The 22,340-nt window shown below is 37.2% G+C and overlaps 1 protein-coding gene across 4 annotated transcripts in view; it reads left to right on the top strand.

Moving 5' to 3' along the window:
* RAPGEF4 (Rap guanine nucleotide exchange factor 4) overlaps window positions 1–22,340 on the top strand; it is a 140,863-nt gene that overhangs the window by 53,644 nt on the left and 64,879 nt on the right. For all 4 annotated transcript variants that reach the window (XM_058027622.1, XM_058027624.1, XM_058027623.1 and 1 more), the window contains 2 exons: window positions 11,372–11,444; window positions 12,495–12,559. In XM_058027622.1, coding sequence (XP_057883605.1) covers window positions 11,372–11,444; window positions 12,495–12,559 — 138 coding nt within the window. The remainder of the gene's footprint in view (window positions 1–11,371; window positions 11,445–12,494; window positions 12,560–22,340) is intronic.

The raw sequence follows: 22,340 nt of genomic DNA, 5'->3' as shown, positions 1-22,340 counted from the left end.
ATCTGTCCATCTGGTGGTTAGGTTGAGATTTCAATATGCTAATGAAATTATTTTTAGCCATGTGCAAGGGGAAACCCAGAAGAAATGGCTGTTTGCTCCATTGGAATGGAAACATAAAAGTTCAGAAAATTATATCAGTTCCTAGTAAGTTGTCTATTGAATAGATAACTTTTAAAACCAAATGTAAGTTTTAGAATACACTTGTAAAAGCCAGATCTTTCAGAATGACAACCTAAATGGCACAGATTTTTCACTCAGAACATCTTTTAGTAGTTTGACAGAAGTTGTCTTAGTGCGAGAATCAGCTTTACTCATTGCCCCTCTGATGGGGAATATGCTTCCTAAATTTCCTTGGAGAACTGCTGCGTTGTTACACTGATAGTATGTGGCTAACTTTAAAGATCTGTTAGTGAGTCTTCAGCAACCCCTTTGCTCTTTCTCTTCTAGGTGATTGTTTGCAGTCTTCCATCCTCATCATCATCATAATCATCATTTGTGTAGTCCTATGTAAGCTTAACAGCTGTGTTTCTGAATCTGATTATATCTAGTTAAAACTCTGTCTGGGACAGGGTTGGCTCTGTTTTTTTTTTATTAGTTGCATCCCTTTGTGGTGGTACAGCTTCAGTGCAAGAGTGTAATAAATAGATGGGAAAGAGTTCCCTAAGGCATTTTTGTTTCAGCCTTTGGAGGTCTGTCCTACAGTGAATGCCAAAGCTGTAAACTTCTTGTTCTCAGTTAGCTCATGCTCTGATGTAATCATACTTGCTTTATGTGAAGAAAAATCTCTGGTGAAACATTCTCATCTTGAGTTTAGTTAAATTGTGCCATTCTGCATCTTTTGTGCGGTGTCACTTGCCTGCTTCCATCCTGCCCCTAGCTGCACTCTTGACATTTCTATCTGGGAGGAGGGAGACAGGATCTGACCTTTTATTTTGTGTGTAGAACTTAGCAAAGCTGGACCCCCAGTTAAGCTGATTTCAGGACTCTATTTGACAAAGAAGGAGACTGATGTAATGTTATTCTCTGTATACTCTCTTTTTCTGGAAAGATTATTATTCGGTTCAGTTCTGTAGTTTACCCTTCATTATCTTGTGTCTCCATTTTTCTCATGTTCCTCTTGTTTCATTTCTCTCTTATAGTCATGTATTCAGCCTTAAAATCTCCTTAGTATTTTTTTCACTTAAGAAATTCTACAGTGCATCTTCATTACTGAGTCCCACTACATATCTCAAATGCTGCTCTAATCTTGATGATTAATAACATGGCAGATTGTAGGTAGTTAGGATAAAAACTGATAATGGGGAATGAAAATCAAGTTTACCATTTTTCTGTGGTTATATATTGTACTGTGAGGGAAACGCCCCGTCAGAAAATGAAATAAATAAAAACCAAAATCAGGTAATACAAATATTTAATAAAATATTTAAATACTTTTATTTACTTAATGCTTACAATACTTAAATATTTAATAAAATATTTACAATGCTTTTTAATACAAAATTTCTCCCCACACAGAAGTGTCAGATAGTAAAACTAGGCTATATACTTGATGTCCAACTCAATTGGAAAAAATCCAGAATTTGAGTAATTTTTAAATGGTGACTAGAAGAATTTGGATTTTTTTTTTTACACAACTGAATTAATCTGTGAGAATGTTTCATCATTTCTTTAACCAAGTCACTCTTTGGAATCACAGAGCAGTTTGGATTCTGCCTAGTGTTTACTGTTTTAATCCTTTAAAACTCACATATTATATTTTCTTCTAATTTTTCTTTATAATTTACATCCCAGAGCGACATAATGAAAAATATTGCAAACATTTAGCATGCCTCATTATGGAAAATAGAGTAAAAAATAGCAAAAGCTTGTGATTGGAGAATTGGCACAGACTTATTGATTTGTGTGCTTTTCATCTCAATCTGCATAATCTTTAAACCTAAACTATCTCAACACCAGCCAAATTTAAGGAGCCAGGCTTCTGCCTGTCATGGAATTGTATACCTGTTTCTAAGACATCAACAGATAGGACCAGAACACACAGTCTTAAGCTGTACCAGGGGATGTTTAGGTTGGACATTAAGAAGAAATTCTTCACAAAAAAGGTTACTGAGCACTGGAACAGGCTGCACAGAGAAGTGATGGAGTCACTGTCCCTAGAGGTATTTAGGAAAGATTTGGTGTAGTGCTCAGTGCCATGGCCTGGTTGACGATGTGGTGTTGGGTCATAGGTTGGGCTTGAGGATCTCAAAGTTCTTTTCCAACCTAGTTGTTTCTGTCACTCTGTGAATTGCTTTTCAGTGGAAAAAAGAGAGGAGGGAATTTTTTTATTACACATATCTATAAGCTGCATCACATTCTCTCTTTTTTTATCCTTTTTTTCATAGTGTGCCCTCTTCCTTGAAGTAGTCTCTTCGTTCCTTGTGACAACTCCAGTGGGTTGAAGGAGTCTATTTAGGCTATATATTGCACTCCCCTCCTGCACTCTGCCCATTTTCACTCCTTTCCTTCTTATTTCTTGTTACTTTTTCTTTCCTCTCTAATATTTAACTTCCAGTGGGACTTTCTTACTTCTTTGCCATTCTTGTGTGCTTCCATTCCTCACTGTCCCCTCCTGTCATGAGGTTTGAAAATGTTTCTAGGGCTAAGCTGAAGGGGAATACTGTTACTTTACTTTTTGCCTAAGGAAAGAGTTGTACAACAAACAGTCACAGCAGGACTCCAGGTCAGAGCTGCAGCACTGACAGCAAAATAAATTGTCTGTCACTTGAGGAAATCACTTGCACTGATGTCAGTCTGTAGGAAAAACCTGAAAAAATGCCCCATCTGAATAAGGCTGTTGCATTGCAGTTTGTTAATGCAGTTTACTTAATCCTTATGTTATGGCACAGCTGAATCACTGTTACCAATGTTTGCACTTCAGTTTGATAAAAATCAGTCATTCTCATTTAATACATTTTGAAATCTTCAGAAGAGATGCTGTTGTACAAAAAGAGATTAGGCTGTGAAGAGGTCTTTTGTAGGGAACTTCAGACCTGAGAGCCATGACATGTTGGACTGTAAATGTGGATGTAAAACAGTGTAACTAAACACTGTATTACAAAATAGCTGAAAAATGATTGTGAATTCCTGCATATATTATAATACAGTGTGCATGAAGGGGATTCCAGATTTGAGGAGTAGTTTGGCCTTTGAGAGATTATGCTGACAAGGTAATTGCAGTGGTGCCTTAGCAAGGACTGCTGGGTGAATTGGAGGCCCATGTATTTTGGGTTCCTGTTAGGTGATACCAGTGTGATTGTGAGTGATTTTCTGTCAGAATACATGCTTTTCACTGGAAGAAATCACCTGTGTTCAATCATACTTCCTGAAATATAATTGTTACTTTGTCTTTACAGTTTTCTCTCTTATTTTGTATTTTACTTGCATTGATTTCTCTGCAGTGCTCCTGAGTGAGCTGTACAAACTGCTTTTAAAGCAGCTCACACTGTAATCAAAATAATATTTAAAAAGTTTTGAAGAAAGATTAATCTTATAAGGGAAATTGTTTGTTTACTTTTTTACACTTATTAAATATCCTCGTTATTGTTATGCACAATTGAATAGAAACAGTCAGTTTGGAGAATTATCCATGAAAAGGAAGCCTTTGATGTTAGATGAGTATTGGAGGTTGATGTGTGCTTATTTCTGTGAGAAGCAAAAGGAGTGTTAGATTGACCCCACTGAACTACTTTAGAGGTTTATATTGATTGCAGAGGAATTAATATTTAACCCAGAGTTTCCTTCCAGATGGAAAAAATTCCTTCCAGAAAAATTTCTAGATGAACATACGTCTGTGTTCAGAGGTTATAAATGTGCAAAGCAGAGTTACAGATCAGCTCACCAGCTTTTTCTTTGTTTCGAATCTCCTTTTAAAAATATTTGTAATGGGAGGGAAGAAAAGAAACTGTTTATAACCATGAATAAAGCCACTGCTGTGCACAGTGTCATCATAAGGCCACTGTGTCATTTCAGTTGCACTTAAAACCTATTTTTAAGACTTAGCTACTGCAGAGACCTTGTAGTGAACTTAGAGAATTTTACTACAGAGGAGTGTGACTTCAACCCACTGTCAGAGCACAGCCTGTAGTGGGAGGTTTCCAGTTTTTCTCTATCTCAGAAGCACACACCTAGTTTCTCATGAATTTTTTCAGGTGAAGTCTGTTTCATTACATTCATGCCAAGATATGTAGGTCATATGTATCGGGCCTTCTGTGCTTTCAAGGTGGCAGTCTCAGGGTGAAACAGCAACTTGGTTTAGAGGTTCTTGCTGACTTCCAGCTTGCTAAATACACACAATCCTTGCTTTTCCAGTGTGATAGTTGGCTAAGATATGTTATCAGAAGATATCAGAATATGCTTATGTTGCCACAATTACAGAATTTACCGTTCTGTCAAAGCACTTTCCACATATCTCTTATTGAGATATGACTTTTTGTCTCAGCTGAGGCTCTGCTCCAGAAGACTGGTGAAGATCAGTCAGGGGTGCACACAATATAGAGGAAAAACTGCAGGAGGCAGCCTGTAGCTGCCCAGGTGAGGAACTGAACAAAGCCAGCATCATCCTGTATTTGTGAGTCTCCTGTTATATGTCTGGCAAACTGAGATCATCTGAAAGAACACATCTTTGTTTCTTTTCTCATTATAATAGTGTATGTGAAAATAAGAGGTGTGGCTGTCTGAAGGTAAAAGGAATTATTTTGTACCTGGAATATTAGGAAATTGTTCTTCCTCTTGTGCTTGACCCAAGAGATGATTCTAGACTTGGCTTCATCTAAGTCCTGTTAATGTAAGTTTAAACGTTGGCCGTAGTGGTAAGAAAAATTATGTTAAAACAGCACATTTTTCTGAGTTGTTGTGCTCTTCGTTCTTGAGATGTATCTGCTGGCTTTGCTAATAAAGATGCAGGTTTACAATTCTTAGTGTTGCAGAGCAGTTTGAAGAGGAATGAGGTTCTGTTCTGTCACTGTGTTGTTCAGCTGATTCCAGCTTAGGTGTGATTTGATGCTTCTCTCCTACATGTGATAATGGAAGAGGAAGAAAGGAGAGCAGATCTTTATTTTATGAACTTATATTAAATTTGAAGCACTGTTGGTGACATAATCATTTGATTTTAAAGATATCACAGTGAAAAAATAAATATGGAAATGTATAAAGCTTTTTCAGCCCCTTTCAAAAACTTGAACCTGATGTTAAAGACAGTTAAGTATTTTCTCCTGTAAATATATTATCTACTTTATGTTTACACAGTTGAAGTAAAATAAAACACATAAATCAGATGGACTCTTTGTTCTTAATTTGGTTTTTTTGTCCTCTTCTAAGTGTATGCAATCTTTCCCACCCCTCCCAGCCAAGTCCTGTCACCACCCAAGTGCATTTCCTGAGTGGATTTCTCTAGGAGACAGAATTGGAGAGCTGTACGATGGCATTTCTATATTTAAATTAGATGGAACAGAATAGGCTGTATAATTTGCTTATTCAGTGCTCATACTCTAATTTCCTTGGATGAGATTTTTTGTGGTGCAATCTTATCTTTGGCTTTCTATCTGGTAGCCAAGTCTGCTATTTGGCATGATTTCAGAGAGTTGGGTGCATTTTCCTTCTTGACGAAATATCAAGGGGATGCTGTGATAAAGCAAATACTGCACACAGAGCTTTTCAAGCATGATAAATTGATTTAGGTGAAAATGTGACAGGAAAATACATGTCTCCAAAATAAAGAGATGGTGTAAAATAAAGTGTAGTTGATTAGAGCTGTGCAGAAACATTGTGAAGATGGTAAATAGGTAAATAAGTGGAAAAGATGCAGATTCATCTGCTGTTACATAAACTGTACCTATTCTGGGATCAGGACTCAGCAGTTTTGGTACAGGCATTTCCTGTAGTTATTTTAGCTGAACATGACCAAGTAGTGCTTCACTTCTGCTATTTCAGACCTTGTCTATCACATTTTAATGACTTGATAGAGTGACGTATACAAAACAATCTGTTTCTGTTCAGTAAGTTGTGGTGAGATCTTCACATGGCTTATTTTCTATTTTTCCATGAAATAAAATACATTTTTCCTCTTGTAGCATTGTATTTTCCTAATAAGTCTTAATAATTTCCTTCAGAAATACTTCAGTTCTGTTCTCTTACCGGTGCTGTTGATGACAGCAAATGTTTATATTCTGTTAGTGACAAAGGCAGACATTTAGCAATAGTCAGGATACTTGGTGTTCTAGAGTAAAGCACCAGCTTCAAACAATGATTTTTTTATCTAGTATTAAACAGCCATAGGTTAGGTCCTTTGTGTGATAGCCAGTTAAGTGGCATTGACCTGAAATGAATGGAAATTTTCTGATTGAGCTTGCTTAGAGGAAATACGCTTGGTAATTTGTAAACATACGAAGAAGACAGTATCTGAAGTCAGAATTGGGCTGAGTCTGTTGGGGAACTCAGCGCATACTTTTGGGCAAAAGCAAGGGTGCTGTTTGTTTTCCCCTTTGTAACAAGATTGGGATGAAAAACAACTATCAGTGTGATAATCAGTCTAGGGTGATTTTTTTGGGTGAAAATCTCTAGGAACACGAGGCACTTTTTGTTGGATGACACAAACAGCAGGCAGATAACCTGAGATTTTACCCATCAGTTCAGTGAAGACCAGAGTATGAACTCTAAGGGCAAAAGTCTGGATTTTGCAATCTCCATTTGATTTGATGAGTTAAAAGAAGGCCCGACAATCTTCATGGGCTCTTTCTGTCAGGGGCTTCTCTCCTCATTGTTCTGGAGAAAAGAGGAGAATCAGTGCACCACGGGAGTGGCACGCCCTTGTGAGTAATGCTCATGAGGGACGTGCTTCACTGCCAGCATAGAGGAAGAATAGAGTTGTACTGAGAGCATCAGTGATCAATTATTTATTGTCAAAAGAAAACAGAGAAGCTGGCTCACATTGTCAAGCTACAGCATATATTCCCCAAGAGAAACCATTGCAGAAGTATTGACAGCTAGTACAGGAGTTTTGCAGACCTCAGGCAATAGTCAAAATAAGAGCATCTGATGAAATAATTACACATCTGATGAAATAATTACACAATTTTGAAAAATGCATGGAAAGGTCACCTTGATGTTTGGCTTAGGACTTCTGTATCTGAAATTAATTATTTTGTGTTACTCCCAAGTTTGCAAGTTAGGCAGGCTTTGCTTTGTCACCTTCTCTGTTCAAAGTTAGGGGTAGGTGGAAAAGGAGGCAGTAGAAATGGTAAAAAATGACACTGATTGAGATTGTGACTAGAGGAGAAAGAAGGAAAAAATAAGATCATGTATTGAACCAAGCACCTTTTGAGGGCTACAAAACTGTCCCCAGTACAAGAAACTTAATTCCTAGTATCTGGCCACAGATTCCTTGGATCTGTAGATTGACCATGGTGTGGGGAAGCATCAGAAGCCCGAGTTCCTAGTGCTACAGACCATCACTGCCTGGGTCCTTGCTGCACAGCCCTTATTGGCCAACTGCAGAACTGCTGCCCTTGGGGAGTATTTGCTGTAGAACCTGTGTTGAAATCTTTACACCCAGGGGCTCTTCCCTTCATCAGTCCTGTGTCTTTCCTGTTAGAGTGCCTGGGGTTTTGCTACACAGTGAACATGGATAACAAAGGCTCATCTATATTCTTTGCATGTACCTGGCTTATTCTGGAATGTTTGTAAACAGGTATTAGCTCTTCACTATTAGCAGCAGAAGAGAAAAGACTAACCACAAAGACTAAAGACATATTTTATATATCTTATGTATGCTAGAAGTGTTTTTCAGGAATTTAGAGATAGCTTGCATCACAATTATAGTAATTGTCTTTCTAAACGTTAGTGTATAAAAATATACCTAATTATGTTCTCTGGGTTGAAGAAAACCTATTGTACTCCTGAAAGCCTACAAGACAAACTGCAGCTAACTACAAATAAAGCCTTAATTTGAGCATGCAAAGAAACACACTGAGAAACCTGACAGCGAGTGGCCTCAGAAGCCATTCCCTCACAGCACTTTCCCAGCAGGGCAAGTGGGTGATTCTGTTTCGTCCTTTTCTTCTCTCCCCAACTGTTTCTTGTCACCAGTCTTCTTTGCTTTAGGCCATAGCAGTGGCTGAAAAGGTCAAAATGTATTAATTTTCACCACTGCATGGGTATGAGGCAGTCAGCAACTGGAAAAAAAATACTGTCTTTATTACTCATGCTGTCAGATTAGATGTAGGAATTGTCTGTTATTTCTGCTGTTGCATGATAGAGTTTATAAATTGGTAGAAATCTGAAGACAGAGTGAATAGGTCATTGAATGTAGCTTTAAAAACTACTGTCATGTCGGATTTACAAAACTTGAAGACTTCTGGTAATAAACAAGCGTATGATGATTTGATAATTGTTCCTGTCTTTCATAAGAAAAGCCTTTCCAGACTTCATCCTACCTGTGGAAGATATTTTCAAAAGCCTTTTGTAAATATCTTGTCTGTTAATCTTCAGGATGATTTTAAATGCCACCTATGAATATAATTTTATTTACTGAATTTTGCTTTCATTTACAGACAATATAGTAACAAGATAGGTCTCATTATCTCAGCTTTCACTGATCTCATGCCTGGAACTTTATTATTCCATCTGATACTGGCAAATCTTTATGCAATTACTTAGGTCTGTCTTTGCATGCTTAGGTTTCCCAGCAAACAGTGTTTCCCTGACTTCTCGAAATAAGTTTCCCTTGACATTTAATTTGGCTGATGTGGTGACACAAGTTTAGGCATAAATTATACCTTTTATGTCAGCCCACACCCACTGAGATATCCTCATGAGAGACTATGTGTAGGCAGTTGAATCAGCCTTCCCTCCAGAGATACCCAGATATAGAAGAAAGTTTCATTTTTGCGGAGGTGCCCTGGAGGAGTATGAACAACTGAGCTTTCTGAGGGCATGCCTTGAATTATTTCTTCTTCTGCTAATGCTGCTTGAGCTCCTTCACAGGCAGCACTGCTCACAGGGTTTGCTGTATCAGACTCATAAGTGGACTGGTGCCACAGGGTGGGACCATCATGCAGGAGGTGACAGAGGGGACATCCTTGGGAGCGATACCGAATTCCTGCGTTGTGTATCGGGAGTCTGCTCCTGTGAACTTTGGTGTCCTGAGCATGAGTTGTGCCTGAATGCCTCCTGGATTAGATGCCTCCTCTAAAGTTATGTATCTAATTCTGGCTTACTCTACCTGTAGGGTTTTTTTCTGAAGATGGGCCCTCATATCTTTTGGAAATTGTATGCTATGTTCTGTGTTGTGTCCCATAAGAAGAATAATCAGGAAAAATATCAGAGAATTAATCAGAAAAAAAATGCCATGCAGTGTATGATGGCTGTGGACATGATATAGGAAATAAAAGAAAACACTACTCTCTTCCCACAGTTTAAGCTCCTTATAGAAGTGGCTTAAATGTGGACTAGTAATGTATTTCTGGGAAAATACTATTTTGGGAAAAACAGAACAAAAAAATTATTATCAGCTAAATGATGATGAAGAAGAAGAGAAAAACATCTTATACAATTTGTTTTTATCTTGTCCCAAATGAAAATTCCAATTTTACATCTATAAATTACATTTTGAGATCAAATTCAGTAGAAGATGGAACAAAACATTTCTCTACTATTTGAATAAAATGTTATTTCAAATCCTTGGGTAACACTTTTGGTTATGTTTTGGTATTTGTTTTCTTGTTTTGGTTTGGTTTTTTTTTTCTTTTTTTTTCTTTTGGCCAACGAAAATTACTTTTTCCCTTGGTTATGTGTGTGATTTACTAGTTGAACTGAGAAAATAATTATTTCTTATGTTCTTCCTCTCATTGAGTTCAGGCATGAGTCTGGATGCAGAATATGGGAACTGAATGGTCTGAGAAAGAAAACAGGAGAGTTTCCTCAAATGAAACAGCATTTGTTTTGTGTGACTGACTAGGGATATATAATAGATTTGCTTTTACGAGTATTCAGCTGGATTATGGGTGAGATTTAAATAATATGTTACTAAGCTTTAGGATGTAATAGCATGTCTAAAAATAGGATTGGATTATTAAGATTAATGTAATCTTTGTAGCTTTGTTATTGTTTAGAATGCAAGACATTCAGTCTCTAGTGCTAGAATTAATGATATTTTCATTTCCATTTCCAAGAAAAATAAATGTATGAAGGATAAATCAAGCATTGTTAAAATTCAACAGGCAACATTTTAAAAGTGAATACATCCAAACATCTCCATAGAGCAAAGGATAAAACTTTTAAATTAAAATTGCACTATTGCACTAAAATTGCACTATCTCAATTATTGTGTGTGCTTAGATGACACCTACATGGATTTCAGCTGGTTGATTGTTCATGTTGAGCTCACTGCACACCCAAAAGACTGTATGAAGAATTTTATTTATGCTGAACATCAGAATCCCTATTGCATGAGCGTATTTTCTGGCAGTTCCAAAAGGGAATTATAATTGTTTATACTTAATCATGACAGTAACATAGTGTGATTTGAAACAAAAATGTGTTTCTTAATTGCCGAATGATTTGTATTTGATAAAAGGACAATTTTTTTCCTTTGGTGTTAGTTTTGTTGCTTCTGTGAATTTCTTAAGCCTTAGACAGAGTTTTGAACCTTACTGATCATGTCATCAGCATTCACTGAAGAAAAATACCAGTTGCTGACATCAGTTACAATTACATAGCTTATGGTGGTATAAGGGATGTTATTTTTACAGTAACAAAGTTTCAACTGCTAATTTTTTGTGTGAGGATATTCATAATATGAGGTGTGAGGTCTGTGTGTTTCATAGCCTTGTAGTTTCTGAATACCAAACTTAGTGTCTTGGTTTTAAATGTTTAGAGTTTTCACTCTACATCCTGTATATTCCAAATCTGACACCAAAACTGTTGTTGTACATGATTTTTATGAATCCTTAGCTCATCTCCATTCCTATAATAAAGAAGCTTTCTAGCTTCTAGCTTGGATTCAGATAGGTAGTGTAATTTGAAATGAGCTTTAAAACAATCTATGGGAAATCGCATAGCTAAGTAAAACATCGATTTATTAGAAACCTTAAAGTCATGCTTTGGGGAAGATGAAAGAGGGAACTGGTTTAGCACAACTTTGAAATAACAGCAGTGTGTACTCCAGTCAAGAAAGCAGACCTTGTAGTGTTAAGAGTAAAGACATGTTTGATTGTCTCATATCTCATGTGTGTGTGAGAAGCACAAGGCAGGACACACAAGAATAAATAGCACATATTCCTTGAATGGCTTTTTACATCTGTACCTGACTGAGTGTGCCATTGCTGTCTTTCAGAAATATCGACAGTATATGTCTGGACTTCTCACTCCTCCTTATGGTGTTATGGAAACTGGCTCCAACAATGACAGTAAGTATGAGGTATTAGATATGAGGTGGTGGGCAAGCAAATGAGAAAAGGAAATAAAGGGGAAGATGGAGATTCTCCAGGCTTGGGTATTGAACTTTAAAAAATTAATTCCATTTGGTATTACAACTGCATTGATACTGCATGTAGTAGAAGAGGCTTTGGAACCTGCACAACTGCCTTCCCAGCTGTGTACAAGTGTACACAGAGCTGCACCAAAATCTGCATTGTGACCCAGGCCTGTTGATGAAAACATACTGGATGATGTCATGAAGCATTTTACTACTTGTGTTACATGAACCATGGAACATGCCCATGAGTCCTGCAGTAAAATAAATATAACAAGCTGTCTCAATTTTTCTTAGTTAGGATGGGCTACACAACTTGCTGGAGAATCCAGGTTAGTGCTTAAGCTTGCAGTAAACATGATGCTCTCTTATCTTTATTACATAGCTAAATAATTTTGGGTATGTCTCTGCCTCATGAGAACGTGTCAAGCTGTGGGAGAGTGCTCTAGACATGAATCCAAGGGCAGCCTTTGGAATTCATCACTTATGTAAAATTTATTTGCCAGGGATTCTCTGGATGCCAGGCAGGACAATATCTGATGTCTGGCAATTGCATCTGCAAATTCCTTCTCCTATGTTAGATGTTCAATATGTTTTCTTTGCAGGATAATAGTATAGAATAGCATAGTTATGCTGATTAATGCAAGCTCAGTGTCACATTTGACTGCCAGGTACTGAGACACAGATAATGTTAAATGAAAAAGCATAAATAACTCCTGTATACATGCTTCAGATACTAAATTTTGGAAAAGAACTGTGCTTAACAAGCTGTTTAAAAATTTTGACCTAAGTTAGCTTTTTGTCTTTTTTGTGTTCAGTACAAGAAACTTTTTTCTAAATAAATGTTTTGCTCTTTAAAAATTGCAGATTAATGTGTGTGTTCTCAAAGTATTGAACCCTCAAATTTGCTGTTCTACTAATAAATATTTTCACTGTCACTCAAAGAATGTACAGTATGTATTTATTTTCTGTATTCTTTTTTTAGGAATGCCAGATAAAGACAGTATGTCAAACAGTGCTCTTTGCCAAGTTTCTAAAAACTGTAATAAGGTAAATCACAATTTTGCGCCTTTTTTTTTTTTTTTTGAGGGGTAGAATTTGGTTATGAAAAATGTAAAAGTATTCAGCATTCAATTGAAAATAAGTGAGTGCAAATGCAAGCATGTGGTTGATGCATTTGAGTACAGTATACAAATTATAAGAATGCCTTAGATGTTGTATCATTTAACTGAAAAAAGCAGCTGGTTCAGGATTATTACAAAGTGTACTGCTACCCAAGTTTGTGTTCCAGTATGGTTTCTTGGCCTTTGTTGGAAGGGTGCTGAGGATAAGGAAGAAAAGCAGTGCTATGACAAGACCAGTGGATAACCAGTGGATCGTAAAATTCATTATCAAATCCTATTTTAAGGTGTACCTGAGTCTGAACTGATGCATAGGCATTGTTCTGGCCCTTTGCTCAGGGTGAATTTTCTCCTATGTTCAGAGAGCAGCTTTACATCCCAGCTCTCCTTTGTAAAATAGTTCTGTGCCTTCAGCCTCTCCAGATGAGGACCCACATGAAAGAACTCATGAATATTTCTGTGCCAGTTTCAATAGTGGGATAGAGTATATATATAGATTAATAGTGGGAAGAAATAGTGTCAGGCATTGCTGTAAAGATTGATAACTTCTAGAATTTCTGTAGGGCAGGAATAGAAAAGTTGGACTAATAAACAGATGCTAGGTTGCCCTCTTTCTAGACACGGGAGTTTAATTGGATGCATTTGTGTGATGTCTTTAAAAGGTTAAAGGTATTTTTGTTGCACAAAAAGCATCTCTTGACAGCAGCAGATGAAGACAAGGAATATTTTATGTGTTTCCTTAATGCAAAAATAGCTACTTCCACCTCTCCCTGTCTCTGTCTGTCTTGCTTCCTCAAGAGTACTGACCTTTTTTAATTGTCACATTTAGCTTTTATTTAATGTATACATGTAACAGTATGCAGTTCCTTTTCCTAGAGCCTTATTCACTAGCTGTACTAGTTCTGGACACAACCTTATCCTGTAGGAACATAAATATTTTTCCATGCATTGAGTAATTGTTCTTAGATACTTAGCACCTTGGATTCCGTAAGAATTTTATGTAACAGTTATGAATTATGTCTAAGTGCCTCTTTAGGTTATTGGCATTTCAGTGGTACATTTGGAATTAAGTCAGGTCAGGGATCTTGCTGGATTCCCCAAGGAAAGCACCAGGTGGAAAATTCAAACTAAAAGATGTGTGTTTGTTTTCTGAAGCAGATAGAAGTAACAGGTAAAGGTAAAAAGATAAAAACATCTGTCTCCCCTAGAAGATAATATCCCCCCAGTAATGGGAAGTGATGCTCAGCTGAGGGTGGTAAACGCTTTCAGGTACAAAGTATTTTATAAATTGGGCAAAATTCAATGATTAATACTTTTGCCAATAGCTGGGCTTTTCTAGCTCAACAGGGCTCTTCCTGTACAAAATAACTTCTTGGGTAGGAGACAGAGCTTGGCTAGGGCAGGCTCAAACTGCTCAGTGACTTTTACAAGAACAAAGTCCTTTGCAAACCATATTATCTTTCTTTTCAAGCCATGTATAAAACAGACATCCTTCTCCCTCCCACACTGTACACATTTCTCTGGAGAGAAGCTGAGTGAGTAAATATGTGACAAATACTTGTCACCTTGTTTCATCCTGGAGGCGCTCAGACAGTCCCATAGCAAATGTGGCAGAAGAAGCTATGCAGCATAGAAATGGTCCATGAATTCTAGGTCTTTGTTTTCTCCATATGACCGCAGCTCTCTTTAATTATGTTCAGTGAAAGGTAAATGCAGCAGAGGTAAATATGTGTGAGTATTTTGTTTAGTGCATGCAAACCTCATTCCTGCAGTTCTAAACTGTGCAACTGTTACAGTGCTTACACAAAATGTCTGTCGCCCTTCATGCCCTGCAGTCTGGTGAACCATGAGGGAGTTACTGGAATTCCAGGGCCAAATTCCCAGAGTTGTTGCCAGCTTTTCAAAACAAAAAATCAAGATACCGGAAAATAGTGCTGTATTTCTAGATGTTGCATATTTTGCTTATTTTTAGCATGATGCATGACTCCCAAAATGGCTAGTGCATCAGGGAAGGGCATTCATCCATGGGAAGAGAAATGCTTTCAGGACATCTTTAGTCTGCTTTAGATGGCCAGAATGTACCTGTGAGGCAGGCAGCAAATACAGCTCAGAGAGGCCTGCAGACTACTCTGTAGTGTTCAAAAATGGACTGAACGAGGAACCTTCTGACATCCAGAGAAAGTTCCTCAAAATCTTTCCTATGGTAAAAAGACATTGCACTCTTAGGCAGAAAGAGATAACGTCTTCAATACTTCTGATCATGATGCATTTATTTCAAAGTGTGTATGTGTTGTTTTCATTTTCCAGGGAAGTTTATAACTGTAAATAATTTGCTTCAGATGAAACTTAATGTATTCCACTCTGGAAATATGAAATGCATGTTTTTCTTTTTTAGCCTGTGGTGAGTCTTTTACAAGTACTCTAATAGATGTTTTTCCATAATTGCTAATTATTTGAGTTTCATCTTCATAGCTTAATTTTTTTCTCCTGTCACATCTATTAGTATTTGATGAGTAACATAAGATTTTTCTTTTAATACATGCTTTGGAATTTTCTCACCATATGGGGATGCTTGGTTTTTCTAGTTCATTAAAATCTACAAAAAAAATTTCTATTAGGAGAAAGCAACAAAGAGATTCTTTTTACCAAATGTGAATTAATTTGCATTTGGGGTTACATTATTGCACATCATTTAATGCAATATAGCAGTTAAATTGAGCATAAAATACTGAGAGGGAGTATATTACTGTCCCTAGTTATATTTTGGGGAATGGAAACAAAGTCAATTTAATGCTGTCTTACATAAGGGAAAATGACAGAGCATCAGTCTTTTTAACTAGGACAGACTGGGCTCTCTCACTCTAGTTTTTGAAAATTCCCATGGGGTCGAGTTGCATATGTGAGATGAATGCAACCCTAAAGACAAAATTACAAAATCAATAATAATTTCAAATACGTTTTTGGAAAAGATACAGAAGAGTACTTAGAACGCAGGGGAGGCCTGGTTCCAGCATGCAGACAGAATAGTTAGTGGTCCTGCTGCCATATATTACCAGCAGAGCTGGCAGCAGGGTTGCATGATGCTCCCCACTACAGGACTCTCTTCTTACAATTTGGCCACTTTTTCACTGTTTATGCTGAATTCACCATGCTGAGAGTATGCTCCTGGCTGATTTTTAAATTGAAATGGGTCAAACCTGTCTGACATTGAGCTGGAAGAAAATACATAGCACATACTAAATAGCTTTTTCCAGTTATCCACTGGGAATCCTGTCCTTTGGACTAGAAGCTTGGCATTTGGGACTTCTTCATCCAGTAAGGAGTACCATTTGTGAGCCCCTAGAAAATAACCCTATTGTTAAACATTGAAAAATGTCAGTTGAAACTGGCTCACCAGAGGCTTGGTGCAGTTTCACTGCAAACTTGTGCACTCAGGCTTTGAGTGTTTCATGCACAGAATTCCCACACTTGTGTTTGCTGCTGGGTTGCTTGGGCTTTCCTGTCTCCGTGCCTAACCATATGGGGTTTCTCTCCAGGACTTCTTTTAGTTGCTAGAGCAATATTTGACTGTTACAAAGTCAGACACTGATTGAGAGCCAGAGTTGTCTCCCCTGTTCTTTTAGACCCTTTACTGGTACCCAAGTAGGAACAAGAAGTAGCCCATCTGCTCTGGAGATATAAGGCAGTTTGAAAGAAGAAGCTGCTGGAGGAATGTGTTGTGGAGATAAAGGAATTAAAGTGGATAAGGACAGAGGGCACAGCCCCACTGAGAGCATGAATCTCCACTCTCTTGTGGATTGTGGCGCTGAATGCAATTTTTTGCTATCATCAGATGTCTTAAACTCCTCTGCAAATTGTGGATGCCTGAAAGCGTAGAAATGATATACAGAAAGAAGTTTATGATTTGGAAGTTATTTATTCAAGTAGTAGATAGTAAAAAATTGCTAATGATCTAAGATGAAGTTTTATATTCTTTTCCCTAATGGAATCTTGATATTGCAGTTTGCTGAAAGAACCCCTACGTCCTTAAGATGCCACACAAAATTCTGCTTGAAAGGAAGGCTAAAAAATTAAGTGCTCAAAAGCAGAGTATTTCAAGAATGGGGGCTGACTGAGCAGTGTTCATGAAGTGCTCTTATCTGTGTTTGTTACAGTAGAGACTTTGATTACCTGCTCCCATACATTTTTGCTGTGATATACTACATTAAAACAACACCTTACCTCAAAAACCATGCTACCTTTCTTTTTGTACAACTTCACCTCAGTGACTGTTTAAAACATAGATGAGTTTGCTCCCTCTTCATTGAGAGCATACATCATTTAAGGCGGAAATGCTTTTCATCTCCTTTGTACTGAGGAATCCATGCTGAACACAGAAGACAAAAGCAGATAAAGTGCAAATTCATACAGTAGTTGTTGCTACTGGGTGAAGAATATGTATTCTTTTCTGAAATCTTTCATGCTGTATTTCCTTTATGTTCCCTATATTGCCTGCAGGTTTTTATTTTGATATAGAGTTGCAGGAGCTCCCCCTTGTGCACGAAGTAATATTTGAAAAACAAACGGATTGAGTTTGTGAAACTTACAGGTTGAAAAATCCCCTTTATGTTTTTCATGAAATGTGTCCAAATCCTCTAGACTAGAAGCTTATTGCAAGTGATTTATTTTAAGGTATTTTGTATGCCATTGCTCCTATAGATTGTGCTGCAATACTTCTGTGAAAGTCACCTTTTCATCTGTCTGCTTTCCTGGCTAATATGATGTGGTAAAATAGAGATTCCTTTCCTTTACTGAATTTTCAATAAGATATAGGTACCATGTTGATTTTCATGTATTTAAATAATGGGGGTGATTGTGAAAACAGTATTTTTTCTTTTTATTAATTCTTAATGCATTTAGTGCAATTATATTGTAAAGATCTTACAGTGGACAGAGAAGGCCATAATCAAGAGTTAATCCTCAAAGTATTGCAATTTCAACATTGCCTAGAAATAAACACAATCATTTTGCTTCTGATCTCCCTATATTTCAGTTTACTTTTCCTGGATGACCATTGTCAAAGGGAAAGCCTATTGAGCTATTCAGTGTATTGTTAAATGCGGATTTTGATAGAGTATTAGCAGAATTCTAAGGGAAATATTTCACATGCTCATGAAATTGGGAGCCAAAAAATAAAAAAAGAGAGAGAGCAGGAAAGCAGGTATTGTTCTATCAAAGTGCAATTGCAAGATGTTTGTTTGAAAGTTGTATTATCTCCAGCATACACATGAAAACTGTGTTAAAGGGTGACTTACTTTCTGTGTGGAGGGTTTATCTAGCTGCCCAGTGATACATGTGGATTAATTTCTGTTCTCACTTGGGTTCTGCACAGGACAGTTCTCCTATACAATATTTGCATAGGATTAAAAAATAATTCCCTTTTGTTTTCTGTTGTTGAAGTGATTTCATGAAAGCACTACATGCAAATATTTCTAAATAATGTCTTTGTGCAGTCCTAACTGTACCCATTAATTTTAAGGGTTACTCTGATATTTTGGCACCAGTTTCACATACATAAAAGTAATTTGCCTAGAAGTTCAAGTTCTTCATTTTTCTCGAGGTGAAAGTGTTTAGGGTTCAATTATTATCACAGCCTCTAACAATTTGGCTAGTGCAGAGGCTCTGCATATAGGCCCTGGCAATGAGTCACACAATGACAGCTTATGGCAGGGGAAATGCAAAGACAGGAGTTTGAGATGAGTAGGAGTCTGTAAAAATACATTTTTTGTATGTTAGTAAGGAACTTCATAATGAAAAATGTGAAGGTCTTTATATGTCAGCAGAGCTCTTTAATGTAAACAAAATTGTCAGTAAGTCTGATGACTTTCCTAAGTAGACTTAGCATAAATTGTTGCAGAACTGCCAGGGAAAGTTGGATATCTCCAGTTTCAGCCAAGTAGATGATACAGCGCTGTAGACTTCCCTTCTGAGGGTCTTTGTGAATAGCAATACCTCAAAGGAAAGCTTGCAACGCCCCATGTTCTTTTACAATAATCAGCTCCCTGATAACCTATGAAATATCTGTGATTCATGGTTTTGTTGTGTACCCTGAATTCTGGAGGTCCTAATGACAATTTGTACTGGAAATGGTTTCTTCTGCTGTGCCTAATCATATGACTGAGCAGACCAATACAGAACTAGCCAGAGTAACCCCAGTATGAAACCTGGGGATGTGGGGAGTGGTTCTCATTGATCTAGTGCTATACAGGAATGAGTAGCGTGGCACTGTGGAGAAAGAAAATCCTTAGTTCAGGTTGCTGTGTATTTGCCTGTGTACATGGCAAGATCACTTAATTCTCTTCAGTCCATACTTAATTGATTTCAAGGATTCCTGAAGCCCTTTCATGAATTTGGATGAAAAAATTTTGGTCGTTCTGTCTGTTTCTTTCATTGAGGAGTTTTCATTGTGGTGGTTCTAACAGTAAATAGCATTGCCTATGATGATAGTGGGAGTGGTAAGAGATGGAGGCAGGACTTCTCTTGGTGGATGAATTAAACTTTTTGGAAAAAAGGGCAGAATTTTTCAAGCTATAGGACCTAAAGGAATATTCTATTTTAAATTTCATCCTTTTTTTCTAAGGGTAGTAATGTCAGAGTACTAAATATATGTAGGTATGTTTCAGTCTTAAAATGTAAACAATTGCTACATTTATCTCTTGGAAGAAGATGAATAATGGGAAAAATAGTGACTAGTGTCCAATAACATAGTACAGTTGAATTGTCAGCTCCTAAAGAGGAAGCCTCCCTTTTTCTGTCACCGCTGTAAAACATTGCAGAAGCAACTACTGCCCTTGACTCAGGAATGGAACACTGAGCTTGGAAAAGCTTTGAGAGCTGCAATGGCTTTCTGAGTCAGTGAAACTACCTGCAAGATCCAAGTCAGAGTAGTGTGGGTTTTATCATAAGGGAGGAGTGAAAAGCTGAAAAATGAGCAGTATGGGAAAGAGAGAGACTTCCTCTGTTACCAGCAGAATAATCCAAATACTCAAGTCAGTGCCTGAGCTAACCTGTGTGAGTTTTTAGATTCATGACTTTTGCATCTGAATATTAATATATATTAATCTCCACAGTATTTTTTGAATGAAGAGCCCCCTTAAAGTGTAATCATTGTTATTTTTATGCTCTCCACTTATGTTGCCCTTCATTTTTATTTTTATTCAGACTCTATTGTAGTTTTTGTGCATTCCAAAGCCATGAAATTGTTGTTTGTTTTGGGTGCTTTGAGGCAAAGCAGGGATGGAGTACTCTGCTACAAAGAGCTTTCAGTCAGAGAAAAAAATAGAGTGACTGTCAGACAGAAATATGCTGGATTACTTTGCACATCATAAGGCATGAGATTCATGGTTGTTTGTATGTTTCTAATAAATTTTCTTATAGGAGCTTATTGTGATCAGTCCTTGGTGCGATATTCCTAAAATACACTGGGAGTGGAAAGAGGAAGTTCAGAAATCAATAGAAATATGCAAAACTAAGTGATATGCAATTCTTTGTTAAAATTGTATTTTGTTGGGGATCTAAGTCACAGTGCTGACCTCTTTCAGTGTATTAGTGTAATCAAGTACTGACCGATCTGACTAACCTTACAAAAGGGTTGTGGAGGTACTTGGGGTAGCACAGGGGAGGCTGTTTGGCTAGGGAGACATTTTTCCTTTCAGACTTCTCTTGCCTAGCTGAATGAGTGTTGCTGTAGTGGTTTATATAAATAACCTAAATAATGGAAAAAATAACAGAAATTCCTAGAAAATACTACAATTGTAAAGTACTCATTACTGTGAATTAGGTGTGGGACCATCTTTCCACAGGAGCATCACACTCAGTTCCACTTGTATGAGAACACAGCTTGCTACCTTCTCTGCCAGTGCTGCCAAGGGCAGTCTGTGAATATGTATTGTGGAGTCACATTTGATGACTCTTGCTTCTTGACTGTGTTTTCTTTGAGATTCTGTCCCAGCCCCTAAAAAACATGCACATGTACTCCATTTATCTCTTGCAGTTGAAAGGCAGGAAGAGTGGGTAATTATACTGAGAAAAAAGATAGTCCCTTTCAAGGTTCATGTCTTCAGACAAGTCAAGCGTATACAAGTAACACATTTGGCACTTATATTTGAAACAGCAAAAGGAATTTTTTTTGAATCTTGTAATTATTTTCTCAAGTTTGGCAGAAAAATTGGATCAGTGATCTTAAAATCAGATTCTTTCTAGTCACTCATATTGTCTCTCACAGAGCGTTTTGACTGCCTGTCCTGCAGTGCATGCTGGCAATTGGTATTCCACAAAGTCAATTATAGTTCTGAGCCAGTAAGAAGTAATCAATGTGTCTGATCTGATCATTTAGCAGCATCGTTTTTTCTTGTATATGGATGACAAAAATTTGAGAGGTTAATAAATAGGGGGAAAAAGCTGTTCGATGATTTTCTTCTTTTTCTTGTGTTAGCTAGTCAAGAGCAGAAGCCTGTTGTGCTGGCTGCACACAAATAGCACCACAAGTGTCCAGTTTGTGGGGCTCATTGAGAGCCATTCCAAGTCAGAATTGCAGAGGCAAAAATGCCACATCTCTACAGCAGAGGTGAAAATGTAATTGGGACTCTTAGCACCCGTGAGGTTAAGGATAAAGTGCTGTTGAGGTATTTATGATTTATGAGTTTCATTATTTATTCTCTTAGTGAATTTCCTCCTGAAAGAAGGCTTGGCACAAGACTGTGAACGTGTTTGATCTTTGTGTACTTTATCTTCAGTGTTGCAGCTGTCTTAAAATTAAAGATAGCATTTAGTGAGGAAATACAAATACATGTAGCTGAGTTGAATAGTAAAGAAATCAAAAAAATATTTAATTTAGGCTCCAAAATAAAAAGACCTCTGCTTTTTTCCGATACAGATTGATACACTGCTTTTAATTAGGATTTCTCAGACACACTTGTTTTTATCTTAGTAAACAAAATTATTTATAACCTATTTGTTTAATAACCTTAAATATGAACTGGATGGAGAAAAAGCCAGTACCTTAGCAGGAGAATTATGATTATGTCTTCACAAACCTCCAGTACTGCTCTGTCCATCCTCACTCTTTATAGTAGCTTTCTCTAGAGCAGCATTTTCTCACCGAATCTTCATTTTAATGATTTGCTTAATGTGATGCAACAGTTGTTATCCTTTACACAACCCACTAAGATTCACTTAAGAGTCAATTAAACCAAATAAGATTTTGAGATTATGTTTAGAAAGGGGATGAGTTGTTGACAGATGGCAGGAACAGAATTTCAGCTAGACAAAACAATACTTTTACAATAATATGAAAATCAATGCCAACATTGAAGAGAAATGGGGAAAGGGGGATAAATTACAAAATACATACAATAGGCGCTTTTCTTTTCACAAGGATGGGGCTAGTTCTGTGATATCTCTAAAAGCCAGACATCACAGAATTTACACAGCTTGGGCTACATACTGAGAGAGGTAAAAAGAGGTCATCTCTTTCAGAAACATGCTGTGGTGAATTGGGATGTAAAGAGATGTGGTTAGCTGGGGAAAATGTCAGGTAGAGTAATTTCGCCTCTCCTTACCCATCTTGGGTTAATTACTGCAGTGTCCTGTGTGCATTTGTGGAGCCAGTTTTTTTCTCAAGTTGCAATAAAGATTCATTTAGCAACAGAAGCATCTCAGAGTATGTTTAG

The sequence above is a fragment of the Melospiza georgiana genome, chromosome 7 (assembly GCF_028018845.1).
Source record: "Melospiza georgiana isolate bMelGeo1 chromosome 7, bMelGeo1.pri, whole genome shotgun sequence".
NCBI lineage: Eukaryota > Metazoa > Chordata > Aves > Passeriformes > Passerellidae > Melospiza > Melospiza georgiana.
This window is presented reverse-complemented; position numbering and strand designations above follow the sequence as displayed.